General features: G+C 51.9%; 2 protein-coding genes across 3 annotated transcripts in view; one reads left to right on the top strand and one right to left on the bottom strand.

Annotated features, from left to right (window-relative positions):
* The window catches only part of Nfatc3 (nuclear factor of activated T-cells, cytoplasmic, calcineurin-dependent 3), a 124,241-nt gene extending 117,381 nt beyond the window's left edge, over positions 1-6,860 (top strand). Inside the window, exon 10 of one of the 2 annotated variants that reach the window (XM_005403590.2) lies at positions 4,167-6,860. In XM_005403590.2, coding sequence (XP_005403647.1) covers positions 4,167-4,267 — 101 coding nt within the window. In that variant the 3' untranslated portion in view covers positions 4,268-6,860. The remainder of the gene's footprint in view (positions 1-4,166) is intronic. The other variant, XM_005403589.2, reaches the window with a different exon arrangement.
* On the bottom strand, positions 6,723-14,172 carry Esrp2 (epithelial splicing regulatory protein 2). The gene is made up of 15 exons (XM_005403591.2): positions 13,756-14,172; positions 13,539-13,667; positions 11,859-11,972; positions 11,632-11,746; positions 11,174-11,272; positions 10,902-10,956; positions 10,721-10,831; positions 10,516-10,648; positions 10,392-10,434; positions 9,477-9,778; positions 9,155-9,367; positions 8,857-9,055; positions 8,563-8,749; positions 8,122-8,284; positions 6,723-8,042 (listed from the first exon to the last, which is right to left on the bottom strand). Exons 1-15 carry the CDS (start codon positions 13,954-13,956, stop codon positions 7,953-7,955), a joined length of 2,154 nt encoding a protein of 717 aa, XP_005403648.1. The 5' UTR covers positions 13,957-14,172; the 3' UTR covers positions 6,723-7,952.
* Between the last annotated feature and the right edge of the window lie 3,309 nt (positions 14,173-17,481).

Below are 17,481 nucleotides of genomic sequence, written 5' to 3'. Positions count from 1 at the left end.
GGCTGGGGATTTAGCTCAGCGGCAAAGCGCCTGCCTGGCAAGCGCAAGGTCATGAGTTCGGTTCCCGGTACCTGAGAAAAACCAAAACCAACAAAAAACAAAAAACAAAAAAACAAAAAAAAAACTTATTAAATAACCTAAAGCTAAATCTTAGCAAAACTACATTAGAGTAATAAACCATAAAGTAATACTAGATTTCTCATCCATTTAAAATCATTTTAGGGTAGTGGGTGAGGTGTTGCACGCCTATAATCCCAGCACTCGAACCTAAGGCAGGAGGATCGCCTTGAGTTCAAGGCCAGCCTGGGCTACAAAGTGAGCCCCTGTCTCAAGAACAGAAAATCATTTAGTTAGTATTTCTTTCCATTATAAATTTGTCTTTTCATTTCCAGTGAAATTCAGAAAATAATTGTATCTACATATAGCTTTCATTTTATAAAAAAAAAAAGAATATCCCCATAAAATTGTTTACCCAGAGAATGAATTTTACCTTTTTTTATTTATTTGTCATGTTTTGGTTCGTATTTGTTTTCTTCAGTAGGGTCCTGCTGTGTATGTTAGGTGGACTTTGAACTCAGAACAGCCCAGGCTGGCCTCAAACTTTTTTTTTTTTTTAGACAGGGTCTCACTGTGTATCCTAGGCTGGCCTTAAGCTCATGGCGATTCTCCAGTCTCAGTGCTGGGATTACAGACTTACACCACCCTCCCAGCTCAAACATCTCAATCTTATGTCCAGAAATGGCATTCCAACAACTGATACTTTGAACATTTCTTGGATTAAAAAGTTGATTTTTTTTTTTAATAGCAAATATTCCTGATAGTTCTTATTCTACTTTCGTTGTGGTAACAGCCAAATCCAGGTGTTGGAGTGAGAAGAATTTAAAGATGATAATTGCCAGAAGTGGGCCAGATGCTGTGACCTATATAACTTGTTAGCACTGGTAATGACTACATAGCAAGACTTTGTCTTTAAAAAACGAAAAACAGACTGGACATGGTGGCGCACACCTGTAATCCCAGCACGGGGTAGGCTGACACAGGAGCATGGTCACCAGTTCAAGACCAGGCTGAACTACACAGCGAAATCCTTTCTCAAAACAAAACAAAACAAAAAACCAAAAAAAACCAGGACAGAACAGACATGATGTGATTTGTAGTGATCAAGCACCAGTTTATTTTTTATCAGCTTGTTTTAAAACTTGAACAGTAAAATATAAATTGAAAAAGTGTGTTTCATGGCAGCCCGGAATATTTCTGAAGTTACTACTCATGGAAGGGATATGTGATCACAGAACTTGACTTGAATATGAGTTGGATGCTTGCTATATTTTTGGCTTTTTGCCCCTGCTGTAAAGCTTACCTAAAATAGACATTGTCAAAATCAGATGCCATACGTTAGTCTTTTTTGGTGGGGGCGGTGCACTGGGAGTCAAACTCAGAACCTCATGCTTGCCAGGCAGGTGTTGCACCGTGGAGCTAAATCCCCAGCCCATATGTTAGTATTATAAGATTCTCTAGTCTCCTTCCTACCTACCACCTAATAAACTCATTGATTAAGTTCCAAATAGCAGGGACTGGGGATTTAGCTCAGCGGCAAAGCGCCTGCCTGGCAAGCACAAGGTCATGAGTTCGGTTCCCGGTACCGGAGAAAAAAAAAAAAAGAAAAACAAAAACAAAAAAAGTTCCAAATAGCTTCCAAGTGATTGTGTAAAATTAGAATTCATTTATTCAGTCATAAGAATTTTCCTTTTAATTTTTGAGATGACGTCTTGCCATGTTGCCCAGGCTGGGCTTGAACTCGGCATCTTTCCACCTCATCCTTCCAAGTAGCTAGGATTAGAGGTTCCAGGCCCTGTCCTTATAATTTAATGTTTTCTTAGTAATAATATCCTTGCCTTTCTGGACCTCCCAACCTTTTGGAAAACATAATGGTGATACTTACAATATTTTGTTTCTGTTTTTCTTTTTTTTTTTTTTTTTTGAGATAGGGTCTCACTCTGCAGTTCAGGCTGGCCTTGAGCTCACTTTGTAGCCCAGGCTGGTCTTGAACTCGCCAGGATCATCCTGCCTCACCCTCCTGAGTGCTGGGATTACAGGCATGTGCCACCATGCCCAGCCCAGTGGTTATTTTAGCTAGCCAGGAATAAAACTGGGTTACATTCTTTGCAAACAATTATTATGAATGGTCAATAAACTTTTAACCTGGAAAATTTATTTAAAAATTATTTGACAAAGCCCTTCATATTTCTGTTCCAAGTACTTGAAAAATCTGGTTTATGGGTGATTATTAGTGCTCCAGCATTGATTAATCTTCAGTATCAACCACAGTCAAGCTACATCTCTCTCTCTTTTTTGGGGGGGGGTTCTTTTTGACACAGGGTCTCATTATGCAGTTCAGGTTGATCTTGAGCTCACTTGGTAGCCCAGGCTGGTCTTGAACTGCAAGATCCTCCTGCCTCAGCCTCCCGAGTGCTGGGATTACAGGCATAGGCCACCATGCCCACCTCAAACTACATCTTTATCTTTTTTTATATCTTCTTTGGCTTTTTGTTTGTTTTGTCTGTTCTGAAACAAGGCCTCCCTATGTAGCCCAGGCTGGCCTTAAATTCATGGCAATCCCAACTCAGCCTCCTGAGTGCTGGGATTATAGGTGTGCCCAGATACTTACTGTGTATATGTCTAGAAGTGGAATTAGCTTAACATTTTTATGTGAAAAGCAGAAATAAAGGCTATTTGGGAGATCTGAGATTTTCTTTCCCTTCTTTATTGGTTCCTTATGGAAATTCTTTGCACTGGGCCTCACAGAAAACTGTCCTCCCTGAGTGACTTGGCACATCAGAGAAACTACCAGAAAGAGCATGCAGTTAGAAAGGACCACAAACAGTGCAAATATCCCCACATAATAAAGGGTGCTCGTACTGAGATAGCATAACAGAATAGCCCCCAAATCTTTCGTTTGCTGAGGCCAAATCTTCCATGTTCATCTCCTTTATATAGTAAGTGGCACTGTGGGAACCAGAAAACTTCCCCAAAGGAATTCAAATTAAGGAAAAGCTAGATTAAGGCGAACACTTTACTTGAAAGGTATCCTATCCTCTGCTCTAGAGCATGAGCCTTTGGAGTGAGTATAGGAATGTTTTCTGTTCTGTCAAAGTGGTGCATACATGTAATCATAGCTACTCAAGACCATGAGATCAAGGCCAGATGGAACTCACCATCTCAAAAAAAAAAAAGCCAGGAAGGGTGGTTTGCATGCCTATGGTCCCATCACTCTGGGAGGCTGAGATAGAAATATCACAAATTTGAGGGCTGGGTGTGGTGGCGCACACCTGTAATCCCAGCACTGGGGAGGCTGAGGCAGGAGGATCGTTGGGAGTTGGAGACCAGCCTGGGCTACAAAGTGAGCTCAACGCCAGCCTGAACTACACAGTACGACCCTGTCTCAAAAAGACACACACAAAAAAAGTTTGAGCCCAGCCTGGGCAATTTAGTCTTTTAGCAAGACCTTGTTTCAAAGTAAAAAGTAAAAAAGGACCAGCGATATAGCTCAGTGGTAAGGGATTGCCAGGGATTAAATGTAAAAAAGAAAGCCAGGCATGGTGGTACACGCCTGTAATCCCCAGCCCTTGGGAGGCTGAGGCAGGAAGATAGCCACAAGTTCAACACCAGCCTAAACTACATAATGAGACCCTGTCCCCCACCACAAAAAAAAAAAAAAAAATTGAAAAGAATGTTTCCTATTCTCTCAGCCATTCCCTATTCCCCTTTCCAGCCAAACTGAATTGAGGAGAGAAAGGGGTCTGGAGCCTCTTGGTCAGTGATACTGGTCTTTAATGCCACGCAGCTCTGGTGCAGGCTTCAAATACTACCTTTATCTTTCCCAAAAGCCATGGGGGTGGATGCCGGTTGTGGTGGTGCACGCCTGTAATCCCAACACTCGGGAGGCTGAGGCAGGAGGATTGTTGCAAGTTCAAGGCCAGCCTCAGCTACAAAGTGGGCTCAAGGCCAGCCTGAACTGCATAGCGAGACCCTGTCTCCAAAAGACAGGGGGGGGAAAAAAAAAAAAAAAAAAAAGAAGCCATGGGGATGGAAATGACAGAGAGGTCAGCATAGACCATCACATGGTGTCACTCAGAAGTCACTAATTGCTCTTTTTTTCTTTTCAGTGAACGAGATAATTGGGAGAGATATGTCCCAGGTTTCTGTTTCCCAAGGCCCACAAATTAGCAGAGAGGCTTCTCACCTGGGTCCTGCATCCTTGGATTGAGGAAGATCTGACCAGCTCTGACCGTGCTTGCTGCAGCCTTGTGTCCACCACCAACTTCTCAGCATGTTTCTCTTTTGGACCTTGAGTTTGCAACTCTCACCTTCAGGACCGGTGCCAGGGGTTGGACTCAGCATTTGTGGAGAGTGGCATTCCTCCACCTCTGGCCTTGTTTAGATTTTGTAAAAGAATCAGAGCAGCATGGGCTGTTGAGCTGTGGAAAACTGAGCTTTGCATTTTTTTATATTTAAATAGGATACTTTTATATGATGGGTGCTTTGAGTGTGAATGCAGCAGGCTTTCCTTTTCAGAGCTGCTGCTTTTGCAGATCACTTGGTTGTGTAGCTAGGATTGGTGATTTGTATTTTCTGGTCATTTGAAGGGCCCTTTAGTTTTGATACTTTAAAAATAGGAACTTTTGATAAAACCTTCCAGAGGCAAATGGGAAAAAAAATTATCCTAAGTCCATAGCTATGCCTCAGAAACTCAGCATGTGTCCTGAAGCCATAGATTCATAGGAAATAAAGCCAAATGTAGCTCATACTCTTTATAAAAATAAATTGTTGTTAGATAAAATGAGAAGAGACCATTCCATCATTCAAGTGTTGGAATATAAAGACATTCCAGAGCATAGCCTTTTTATAACTTTCTAGGTCATCTTCCTGCAGTCTCTTACTGGCTCCATGTTGAAACTGCTTTTTTTTCTTCAAGATTATAGGTAAGATGGCTACTTGCAAGGTGACTTTGATAGCAGTCACCAAGCAGTTTTAGCTTGGAAACTTTCATGTTATTGCCATCCTAAAAACTAGTGCTCTATTTGTGTTGTCTGGCCCCAGATCCTTTTCCAAGCAGGAACATCAGCCTTTGGGGTTCTGTTACCTTTGAAGCCAGTCTCCTGATGGCCAGGCAGCTTTGCAGTTGTTACTATTCTAGAGGCCAACCTAGCTGTGTCAGGAGCTAACACAGATGAGCTGTGCATCAGGATGGGCAGAGAAAAATGCAGAATTCCAGATGGGAAGGCTTATCTCCCATTCTCTTTACAGCTTGAAATCATTCTGGCCTACCCTGTCCCATGTGTATGACCTAAACACCAGCCTTTCCAGAAGGCACTGAGGCATGTTTAAAATGAGGTGGCATCATAGACCTTACCCTCCACACCAAAGATGCCCTGGTGCTGCTGCTGGTGACTGGCATCCAAGGCAGAGGCCAGCAGAAACTCTAGCCTGCTATCTACCAAAGGAGGTGCCCAAGTTGGGTACTTTTTCCAAATCCTGCCCTTAAGCCTGCCTCCAGTGGGATTTGTTACTTGTTTCTAGGCCTATTTCAAAAGCCCTGAAGTTTGTAGAATACATTCTTAAATGAAATAATAAACTTCATTCAGGAAGCAAATTTTTTGAGTGCCTGCACCTGAGATAGTGTGTTGGGCTGGTTGAAGACTTGATGTTATTCCAGTGGATTGTGGATGCCAGGACATTCTCTACTGAGGTCAAGTCAGGCCTGAGCAAAGAGCTGATGTGTTGGTCACCCCCTTTAGTCAGCCGGGTAGGAGCTGTTGATCCTGTGTGAAGTATGGTCTTGTTTTATTTTTTTTTTTTTTAAACTGTTTTAGATATCTCCCATAAAAATAGAGAACAGTGTTACTCAGCAGATCACTATGGTCCCTCTTAGAGCTGAGTGTTTCAAATTTTCTTGGAAAGTGGGTTATGTGTCTGAATGTGGATTGTCAGATTTTCTTCAGGGCCTTGGTTGGAAGCCCACAGCTTCTACCCTTGCCCCTGGGGTAGCTGCCTCACATAGGGTCCTGCAAGACCCTCTAGGGGCTGCTTTGCTGCCCTCAAGAATAAAAGCCTCTGTGGTCCAGAGTTGCTATGCACCAAATTTTGATGCCTTTTAAATACCTTGATGCCTGTAGCACTAGCAACGCTTTCCTATTTAAAATAAAAGTTAAATTTTAAAATAGAGCTTTGTATACTATGTAAGCTGTTTTATATTAGCTTTGTAAAAGCTTTCAGGTAAGAGTCAATATTTTTTGTCTTTGTAGATGAAGAGTTAAATTTTTGTGCAACAGAGTAGTATTAAAGCACACATCCATTGGACTATGCAAATTGACTTCTAGTAGCAGCACATACCCTTCCCTCTCAGACCTGTGCTGTTTTAGATTGGGGAGTGGAACAAGCAGCCTTCTGCTTACTAGAGATACAGAGAATATGGCTGAAAACAGCTTTAAAAGCAACAGAAGTTGAGTTTGCATGCAGTGCTGCTGCCCAGGTTCTATCCCACCCCCACCCAGGGCCAGCCATTATCACCAGACCGCTGCTGGGCCTGGCCATGAAGCCCTGCTTGTGACACTCAGAACAGATGTCATCTTTAAGGCACAAGTTGAAACCTTGTATTTGATAAAATGGATGTTCAGTAAAGGAACTGGTTCTCAGTTATGTTTACAGCACTTGGGATTGTGTTTTCTTGTACATTTTATATTTTAAAACCTTTTATAGGAGTGCAGTACTCCTTACACAAATACAAAGGGAAGAGGCAGCTGTTCAGGCTCCTCCTCAGTTATAGTGCTGAAATAATAAACGGTGACAGATGAACAGTCTCCATGAAATCCGAGTTTTTCTCCGCCTGGGGCTAGTGTGGAGCCCTTTACTCTGGGGCCAAAGCTAAGGGCTCTGTGGCTTTTTAAAAGTCCACCTGGTCAGGAAATTTTGTTCATTTTACACAGGAGAGAGTAAAGTTCCAAATTCCTAAGGCTTGAGTTCTGCACCCTTTAATGGGTATAAAGGACATTTCATGGTGTTTGCGGAGTTCAGGATAACCGGCCTCCCCAAGGTATTGCAAGAAAGCAGGCAAAAGAGCTGGGCCGAGGGGCATGCTTGTAATCCCAGCTACTGGGGAGGCTGAGGCAAGATCACAAGTTCAAGGCCAGCTCAGACAACTTTCCAAGATCCTGTCTTAAAAAGTCCTGGGGATGTGGCACAGTGTGAGCACTTGCCTAGTATGCAGCAGGCCCTGGGTTCAATTCCCTAACACAAAAAGGGGTTGGGGGATTGGCAGAAAATTTCCTTTAAAAATTCAAGCCTGAGTTTTTCTGTGGGGGCCTCCTGCCCCCTAGTGTTCTCTGAAGATTCTGCAGTATAGTCCAGAATACTTTGTGGTTTTGCCACTCCGTGTTTCGTGGGCCTGGCTGGAGGAGGGCTAGCATCCTTAGTTGAGGCCACCCCTTTTACAGTATGGTCTCTGAAATCCACGTATCCCGAGGGCAGGAACGGACTCTGCCTTCCTACCTCCCACAAGATGGGGAGGAGATTACTGGGATCCTTACTCAGACTCAGACCCTTGATTCTGTAGGAGTCACACATTTGAGGGCACCAGGATTTACCCTCTCAGGCTCACTGGGGGTACAGGCCTATGCAGGACAGATCAAAGGCTTTCCAGTTGCCACTCAAGAGGCCCAGCCATGCTGTTGGGAGCAAGATAACCCCATTCCACCCCAGCCCTGCATTCAAGGTAGCCATCTTTGGGGTGAACGAGCAGAGAAATAAGTAGAAGATGGAGCTTGGTCTTCTCTGGGTGCCTCATGAGAGCTTTGACAGGCCAGAAAGAAGCCACTGGAGTGAAGGTACTCTGGATGCAGGAAAGGTATGGTAGCTGAAGACGTCAGCTAGCTCTTAGTTCCTGGCTTCCTCATCTACAAACACACCCACTCCTTGGGGGCTTGTAACACGGGACGAGGTGGATCACCGACAGGCATCAGAGTGGTATAGTCATCAGGGGCTAGCTGCAAAAGGGACATAGACTTAGGACAGGAAGCTCTAGGGTCAGCCAGGCCCTCCAGCCCTCCAGCCATCCAACCTTACCTGGTAGGCCTGGAAGACGCTGAGCAGATCCTTCATGCCAGCTGTGTATGGGACACCCTGCATTCGGATCAGGGCTCCTGGCTGAGACAACATTGAGGTGGAAGTAGAGCCCAGGGCAGTAGGTGTGGCGAGGTAGCCCACAGTGGTAGGAGAGACTGGGGGGCTAGGATTGGAAAGACTGGGTTAGTAGTGCATCCTACCTATAGCTCAGATCAAGACCTCCCCTCCTGTTGCCTCCACCTTGTGCTTAATTCTTCCTAAAACCCCTGCCTCTACACCATCATTTCCAATCTATTTTGTAGACAGCATTAGCCAACCCACACCTGTCTCTCCTTTATCATATCAGAATAGAAGTCCAGTAGACCTTAGGTTATCTGGCCCAGAAAGGACTCATGCCCCCTTTCAAGCAGGCAGCAGGTCTGTGGGGTTCCAGCAGAATACCTGGGGTAGTAGGCTGTGTAGTTCATGTAGAGTTGAGTGGCTGGCCCTGGGTAGTAGGCAACAGGGGTGGGGGCAGCAGACACCCTGGCAGCTGGGAGCAGTGCTGAAGAAGGATACAGGGCTGCTGTCTCAGTGGGAATGAGGGCTGGGGTGGCCTGGAAGGTGCCGTAGGTGGGTGGTGAGAGGCCTAGAGACAAGTAGAGAGTGCATCTGTGTGAAGATGGGGCAGCCACAAATGAGTCCCTACCACCAGCCCAGCCCCCACACATCTCCTCCAGACCCTGGGGCACTCACAGGGCAGCTTGCAGGGCGGAGGGGACATGCCACTGCGGCTCAAGGTTCCCCCCATCAGCACACGGCTCATCTCCTCTGTGGAACAGGGGACCACCTCCACGTAGCGTTCCTTCATCATCTTCTTGTGGCAACGCTGAGCAGCCGCTAGGGCTCGCTCTGCTGATGTCATCTGGATGAAGGCATCGCCAGACAGCCGGCCCTGTGCACACCAGCGAATAAACACTGTGGTGTGGCAGAGTGCCTTGCTCATAACACACCCCTTCCTGCCCACGTGACCCCCTCCTGGCCGCAGCCTCACCTGCTGGTTGAGCACCATATGTACACCGTGGGGCCGGATGTCAGCCGCTGCCTCCCCCAAAAAGCTCAGGATATCTTCAATGGTGGCTGTGTAGGGCAAGCCTCGAAGGCGTACACAGTCCCTCCCAGTCCCAGCTGCCAGTGGAAAAGGGATGGGCAGCAGTGGAGCTGTCAGTGTGGGAAGGAGTGGGCTAGATGCATAGCGGTTCAGGACCTAGTAAGGAAAAGAACAGGTCTGTCACACCAAGTAGCACCAGCACACGTGACTGAAGATGCGCCCTAGGAAAACAGCCCATTAGAGAGTGGGATCCCTGGGCACGCACCTGCTGCACCTCAGCTGCAGTGCTCCGGAACAGTTCGATGTACCGCTTACCCAGCATGCCCTTGTGCCTGCGCAGTGCAGCCTGTGCCAGCTCCTCACAGGCGAAGAGGGCAAAGGCATCACCAGTTGGCCTGCCATCAGGGTGGCGCACAAAGAGCAGCCCATCAGCACCCCCAGTCACTGGACACTCTGGCCCCAGGAAGCTTAGCACGTCTGTTGGCCCAGCTGAGAAGGGCAGTCCCCGAAGCCTTAGGATCACTTGGTCTTCCCGCGACAAGAAACGAGCTACCTCTAGTGATGTGCCTGGGTGGGAGGCATGGGAGTCAGTGTGGGAGTCATCTGACTTCATTTGTGCATTTCCAAACCTCCCCCGCCCACAAGAGCAGAAAAACAGGGATGCCAGGGAGTGGAATACAGGTCAAGAAGGAAGGGAGATAGCCAGGCATAGTGGCACATGCATATAATCCCAGCACTCGGGAGGCTGAGACAGGAGGATCATTGCGAGTTCGACACCAGCCTGGGCTACGAAGTGAGCTCAAGGCCAGCCTGAACTGTATAGCAACACCCTGCCTCAAAAACACAAAACAAACAAACAAATTCCCTACCACTTTGTTTGTAACTCTGTATTGTCTGTATTGTGCTTGTGATATGTTGTAAAATGTTGTATGTCTGTTAATGTTTCCCTCCCGGCAAGCGCAAGGTCGTGAGTTCGGTTCCTGGTATCAGAGAAAAACCAAAACCAAAAAAAAAAAAAAAAAAAAAAAACAAACAAACAAGTTTAAGCCCAGGCTGGGCAACTTAGCAAGACCTTGTCTCAAAAAAAAAGTTGGGGGCTGTAGATCAGTAGGGCACTCCCTAGTACGACACAAAAAAAAAGAAGCAGGAGAGAGTTAGGCACTGCTGGCAGCACACTCACCCCCTGCGATCTTCACAAACTCCTCCCCTGTTGCTTTATAGACCTGTGGGTACGCAGTGAACAGCCCATGAGTCTCAGGCCTGACTCAGCCTTGCCCTGCTCCATTCCCAGCCCCAAGTCCCACCTCAATGTAGCGGACACCCATGTGGTGCTTGTGTCTTTGCAGTGCGAGGTCCCGCTGCTCCCTGTCCGTGAAGTGGATGAGGGCCTCACCATTTCTTCGGCCCTGGGCATTGAGGCAGAGTGCTACACCACCCCTGCAGAGCCAGCACTGTTAGTACCTCCTGGGCAGACCTGCCCTCATGGCCCTCCCACCCTGCCACACCCACCTGGCAATGTTGAGCCCTCTGAAGAAGCGAGCCACATCCTGGTCTGATGACTGCCAGGGCAACCCACGGGCCCGCACCACAGTCTCACTGTCCACCACATCAGCCTTGCTGCTGCGGGGGCAGGACACAGGGTCAGAACTGTCCCAACTCGTGTCACCCCCACCCCTGCTCCCACACTCACCAAGGCCCCGTCTCATATTTCTGCTTTACCACCTCGGGCTTCGAAAACAATTGACCTGAGAGGAGATGGCATGGGAGTCAGCAGGGTCTGGTGGAGGAGGTCTCCCCACCAAGCTCTGCAAAGAGAGGACAGTTGAGGGGGATAAGGAGGTGACAAAGGGGCTTTCAACCTGTGTTCTTTTAGAGAAAATCACAAGTAAGCAAAAAGACTGAGGACGTAATAGGCATTCTCCCAACCCTGACAGCAGGTGACAGGCAGTAAGGGAGCCTTACCACTGGGTCCTTCAAGCAGGTGGAGGATGACAGCCACCATGGTCTTCACCTCCCAGACCCCAAAGTCATCCTCTGTGGCATCTGTCTCTAATCCCAAGTCTATGGGTAGAGAAGTGACAATGAAGATATCCCAGTGTGAGACGTACTGGGGCATCCAGCATGAGCACTAATCGTGTTCATAACTGGGTCCAAGTCCCCTTCTCAGACACATGCGGAATCCCAGCAAATATACACATTTATTTTCACCCAGTTCGTGCATGCACATACAGGTCCGCAGCCCAGAGACATATGCCCACATTCCAAATGCATTCCAGCTTAGACACAGACACAGGTACCCTCCAGGATTCAGCAGACAATGCAGACTGCCTTTGTTTCTAGAACCCACCCAGCAGCATGCACATGCTTAAACACACACAGCCTCCAGCCACCCTCCACCTTAACCCTGCTGGGTCAGATACCCTGCGCCATGGTGGCCACTGTGAGATCCCTGGCAGAGCAGGTGCTCGGGTGCTGCATATGGAACTCTCTGCGGAGGTCGTAGAAGGAGAAGAAGGTGTCGGGGAGCACCAGATTCTGGGGGTACATGGGAGTGGGGATGAATGGGGGAAATGAGGTGTCCTGCCTGCCCCCACTACAATGGGGGCCTTGGGAACCCTACCACCCTTTGTGCCCTCAAGTGGCCTACCTTCCTGGAGGCCTCGGGATGTAAGACCTGTCGCAACAGCTGCTGCCCATCCGTGCAGAGCACATAGGGGCCCCCGCCCAGCAGAGCCACATCCCTGTTCACCAGCTGTGAGAACTGGGGACAGAGAATGAGAGACTCAGACAGACTCACAGCTGGGGAGGCAGGAACTGGGGTAGAAGGAGGACTCGGGCTGCAAAGCTGGTTCAGCCAGATGTTCAGCCCTATCCTGCCTGGAGAGGAGGAGGCCACACCTACTAGGCCTAGTTCTGGGTCCTAGCCCAGCAATCTCCCACTCCTATCCAAGTCCACTGTCACCTCCTCCAGGCCAAAGGAGGGCAGCCACACATATCCCAAGCCCCCCTCACACAGTACAGGAGTCTGGAGTGGGGCCAGAACAAACACCTGGTGGAATTAGACAAGCAGGTGGGAAGGGGCGGGGCAAAGCAGGTTAAACCTGTCCCTGACCAGGCACCACCCTCAGACAGGTGGGGGAGGCCCAGGCCTGCCTGAAGGCCAGAAGGCTCATGGTCAATGGCAGCCCCGCCTCCAGGTCTGACCAACCGCAGGACGGAGAAACTCCAAGGACAGGGCTCCACATTTGGACACCAGGGGCAGCATGAGCTTTGACCCACAACCTATGACCGGCTGGCACTGAGCTGTTTGCTCATAGAGGGGGTGCACTCCACAGGCTGCCCAGCCCCTCCCCCAGGCTCATCCCCGCTGGAGAACCCGTATAAGAGGTAGAATTCCTAATCACAGCCTAGGAACCGCCACCCCCATCCCTGCCCCTGCCAGTCCTAGACACCTTACAACCTGAGACCGGCAAAGCAAGACACCTAGCTCTTCTTTAGCAGTCGCCCCGTACCAGGTGAGGACTAGGCCGGGAGCTCTCCTGGAACAGACTCATACCCAGCATCTTTGTATTTCCTCATCAAGAACCACCAGTTGGAAGATAAAAGAATTTACGTGTAGAGCACTTATACTCCTTACACTCAAAAGCTAGTCACACGGTGAGTGCCACAGTAAAGACAAGGCAAAACAGCAATGGAAACCGCCTCCCACTTCGGCCAAGGTCGGGAGGCACCCCAGGCCTTTATACTACTTTGCAGGCGGCCCCCAGGCAGGGTTATGGACAGCACCCACGCCTGGCCAACCGGCAGGGACAGGCCTGGACCAGCAGCTTACACCTGGCGGCGTCTGCCCCAAAGGCAGACACCGCCCGCCCTACGCCCGCGCTCCAGCAGCGCCCAGACTGGGGGGCGGGCGGGTGGTCACAGGACGCGGGCGGCAGGCTCCGGTGACCTATGGCCAAATTCGGATTCCCCTGATCCCCGTGCTTCTGCCTGCTGCTCTCCAAGATCTGACCCGGCAGGTTCTCAAGAAGTTTCAGCCTCCCTTCCCGGTTGGCTAGGGTGGATCCCGCAGCCGCCATCCCCACCCCCTTAGCAAAAGTAGACGTCGGCAAAGGTTGAAATGCAAGGCGCCGCCGGGAACGGCCGGCGTACACAGACACATGCACACGCGGGAGTCAAAGTTTCAAATAAGACCCTGTCCTCCCCCCGCCACCCCGCGAGGCCCGTGGGTCGCGGCGCGCCAGGCCTCGCCTCCTGCCGCCTCTCTAGCCGAGAAACTTCCCGGCGGCCCGGCTGTGCCGCCACCCACGCCGGCCCCGGCGCTCACCTGCTGAAGCACCTTGTCCAGCGACTCGGCCCGCGCCAGGCTGTCCGCGCTCAGGCCGCTCGCCTCGCGGCACTGCGGGCTCAGTGCAGCCGCCTCGGCTCGAACCAGCGACTTGTGCAGCGTTCCCACCTGCGGGCGGGGAGGAAATCGATCAGCCGCCGCACCCCTTGGGCCCCTGAGGTTTCCTGGGGACTCCTGCTGCCTCCTTCGAGCTTACCTGGCGGCTTCGCGGCTCCACCACTTGCCACACTAGGAGGATTAAGTCCGTCTCATCGGAGCCTAGGTCCGGCCCCAGAGCACCGGCCGTAGCCCCGAAGAGGACAACCAGAGATCCTGACCCGGCACAGGGGTCAGCGGCGGAGTCTATAGCGGGGTCTGGGCCCGGGGGCGGCGGCGGCGGGGGCGGCGGCGGCGTCATGGCCGCAGAGGAAGGGGGCGCTCGGCCACACACGCGGACCGACGAGGCGCACGCACCGTCGGACGGCGAACGCGGAGGACCTCGGGCGAGACGCAGTGTGTTGGGGGCGGCACCTGCGGCCCGGGCTGCGGCAGTGGGCGCAGCTGAGACCCGCCCGCGGCGCCGGGTGGGGCGGATGCCGGCCTCGCGCTCTCTCGCCGAGAGTTACCTGGCGGCCCCGCGGGCCACGTGACGGGGCGGCCCCGGGATCCTTGGGGGAGGGCCAAGACCCAGCCCGGGGTTTAAGAGCTCGCGCTCCCCGCCTGGGAGCGCGCTTAGAACCTGCGCGCCCACTTCCTGCTCTGGTCCTGGCCGGTTCCCGGGGCGAACCCATGTTTTCCTCTCCCCTTCTCCCGCAGGGACCGTGCAGCCTCCGCAAAAGGACGTCCAAGACCGGAAGCCTTCTCCAGCTCGTGAGGGTCACATCGGACCTGTGGAGGCCACCAGGAGGCAATCCAGGGGCTGGGGGTCACCAAGCGTCTGAGGGGGCGGTGAGAGCTTCCAGGTCTCTCCCGGAGGCCTGTGGGAGGCATCATCAGATACCGGGTGGGGAAGAGCACGGCGGCGGAGATCTGGGGACTTACAGCTGTGGGCGGTCACCGGAGATCAGAGGAAAGGGCTTGTCCACACAGGTGCCGCGGCCGGCCCCAACCTGGGCGGGGGAAGCGCCCGCGGCGCGGAGCGCGGTTACGGTGGGCCGGAGTACGCCAGCCTCGGCGCTGGGGAAGCGGCACCGAGGAAGCGCCTCTTCCCCGGACCCCCGAGAGCTGCAGCCTAGAGGAGCCTGAGCCCTACCCCGGGTGGGGGCGCCTGCCTGTGTCCGGCACTCTGACCGTGCTTCCCTGGAGAAGTGAGTTTGCGGGCTACGGAGCCATCGTCCCTTCTCCACCTGGGACGACAACCCAGACCCGAATACCCCCTCCCCCGTTGCCCCTGGCAGTTTGGGGAGACTCCTTAGGGCGCGTTTCCGGACCGCCCTGTATGTTCCCAGATTCTCCCACTACGTGACCGTGAAACTAGTGATTGGGCGGGAAAGGGGGCCTCCAGCCCCGGGAAAGCGGACTCGGGCTTGCCAGACTCGACCTGAGGCTGAGGCTGAACCCGCACCCTCGCCTAGTGCGTTCGGGCCGGTGGACGAGAGAGCGGAAGAGCTGGGCACATCCCCAGCTCAGGCTCCGGGAAAGGGCCACAACCCGGGGTCAGAGAGCCTTGCCCTACAGCAGCGTCCGGGACGGAAGTGACTCGCGCCGGGACACGCGACCCGGAGAGCATGGAAAGTGGACATTTTTCCAGCGGCCTCGGGCTACCAGCGCCTTTCCCTTCCCGGAGAACCCCTCTCCAGACTCCACTCCGGCGCCGGCCCGCGGGTCCCCCCACCCCAAAGCACTAAGCCGCCAGGCGCGGGGGAGGGGAGAACGTTGCTGTTCGGCCCCGCCTGCAATAAGCCTGGAATGTCAAATATTTACTGGCGCTGCTGGGCGCAGCCACGAGGCCGGTCCCACCCCGAGCGCGCCTGCGTCAGGCCTGGGCCGCGCTCTCCAGCCAACTTCCCTCACCTGTGCCGCCTGATCCCACAACAACCTCCTGGTTCCTAAAACTCCCCTAGTGCACATTGCTCCTCATCTCGGCTTCTGCCGCTACAGGACAGCCTCGGCGTCCCCGCGGGGCTTTCCTGGCCCTTGTCTCGGCCTGGACCTACCTATCGCCCCCATTCGTTGCGCCTCTAGCCTTTGAGGTAGACCTTCTTTGGTCAGCGCTGGTCTGGACGTCCAACATCCGGAGAGCCTCCCTCTAGAGTGACTGACCTCTCCATTGTGGCACTCCTGGTTGTCCTTACCACATTCCCACTGGAGAGGCACCCACGTGTCCAGATGTTGGCTGGATGGGGAGCCCAAAGTACCAGGTCCCCAGATAGGGTGGTTCCTCCAACCGCCCCATTACCAAGACTTCCCAGTACAGTACTTGGACTTCTTGAAAATGAAAATCGTTCCAGTAATGTGGGGTGCCTCCTGTGCTGAGTTCCTCGCTTTCAAATTGGTTCTTTGTAGCCCTGTATTACAAAACAACTTGTGCCCCTCTGCACATAATGAGCTTACATCACAATTCATCACTTATTTATTGTCTCCACAAACATCTGATCCTCGAGGGCAGACTGACCCCCAGTGAATGCCTGACACTTAATGAATGAATGGTGCTCCTGCCTACGGATATTCCATCAATAAGCCCCACTGGACCACTGGGCCTTTGCAGTACCTAATAGGGTATATGTGTGGGTTTTCCTCCTTTCATAGCTGGCCTCTGCTTTTCCTCCTGACTTTCAAGCTACCTCCCTCGCCGGCCATGGTGGTACACACCTGTAATTACAGCACACAGCAGGCTGATGCGGGAGGATCACTGTGATTCCTAGGCCAGCCTGGGCTACATAGCGAGACGGTCTCAACAAACCTCCCTCAGTAGCACGGATATCGTCCGTAGTTTGAAATTTCTGTACTTCATTCATAAACGTCCCCATCCCCCACCTGCTTCTCACTCTCCACTTCTAGGCTTCTTGGAGCATGAACAGGAGATAGCTGTAGGGAGAGATAAGCAAGGTCCCGTGGCCCAGCATGAGGCCAGAAGCCTTTTCCAAACTGCGCCCTAGAAGGGAGGGATCGATCCCATGGGCAGCACACTAGTCCCTCGAGACTTGTTGGGGCTGGATCCCTAGAGGCAGTTTCGCTCCAGAGAAAGGCTGGGCGGGCGGACACAGGGCAGGGGCCCTCCTGCAACCTCCTGGGCGAAGAGGTGTGAAAAAGCGCTGTCTTCCTTCCGTTTTTTGGCCAAAAAACGTTCCCCAGTGGATCAAGATTCGACACTGGGGGCTACTGCAGGAGCCCACACTAGCTGGATCAGACCTATCCGCCCCACCTTAGCGGCCCACGCCTCCTGCTCGCACCCTATCCTGCTTACCTAGTTCCACATCTTTGAGCCATCACCGCTAGGTGCCCACCAGAGGGCGCGCTAGCTCTGACCGGCACCCGCAGGTGAGGAACTGTGTGGGAATAACCTTACACCCGCAGGCGGGCAGGGCACCTGGATAGAAGGGAGATAGGATTGCCTCCCTTGCTGACCCCCAAGCCGCTGCCCTCTGGCTTTAGAATCTGGCTCCCTGAACATTGGCCGAGTTTTAAGGTTTGATTCAGGGGCCTCAATCTCTTATCCCACTCTCTCCCACCCAGCCCAACTCTACTCTCAGACACGTTGTGATTCTTGATATTTCAGGGCTGCTGGAACACTCACCTACCTACCTATCCCTTTATTGTCCTGGAAAACTACATACCTTTCAAGACCCGTCTCTAGTGATTCTCCCTCCAGACAGCCTGACTTGATTCCTAGGCCAGGTCAGAGGCTGTGTTCTGGTCTCCTTGCTCCAGGGTTCTGGGCTGGATTACTGATTAAATCAGACTGGGCAGGACTCCTGGGAGAGCAGTGGAGTAGGGGTGATAA

Source organism: Chinchilla lanigera, unplaced genomic scaffold (assembly GCF_000276665.1).
Source record: "Chinchilla lanigera isolate Chin_1 unplaced genomic scaffold, ChiLan1.0 scaffold00083, whole genome shotgun sequence".
Taxonomy (NCBI): Eukaryota; Metazoa; Chordata; class Mammalia; order Rodentia; family Chinchillidae; genus Chinchilla; species Chinchilla lanigera.
Note: the sequence above shows the minus strand (reverse complement) of the source record. Positions and strands in the feature narration are given on the sequence as shown.

Coding starts and splice junctions, on each gene's coding strand:
- Esrp2 (XM_005403591.2), bottom strand. CDS start 13,956: ATGACGCCGCCGCCGCCCCCGCCGCCGCCGCCCCCGGGCCCAGACCCC. Junction 10,435..10,515: donor TGGGTGTCCGCTACATTGAG/GTGGGACTTGGG, acceptor GCGTACCCACAG/GTCTATAAAGCAACAGGGGA. Junction 8,043..8,121: donor GCGTCTTCCAGGCCTACCAG/GTAAGGTTGGAT, acceptor TCCCTTTTGCAG/CTAGCCCCTGATGACTATAC.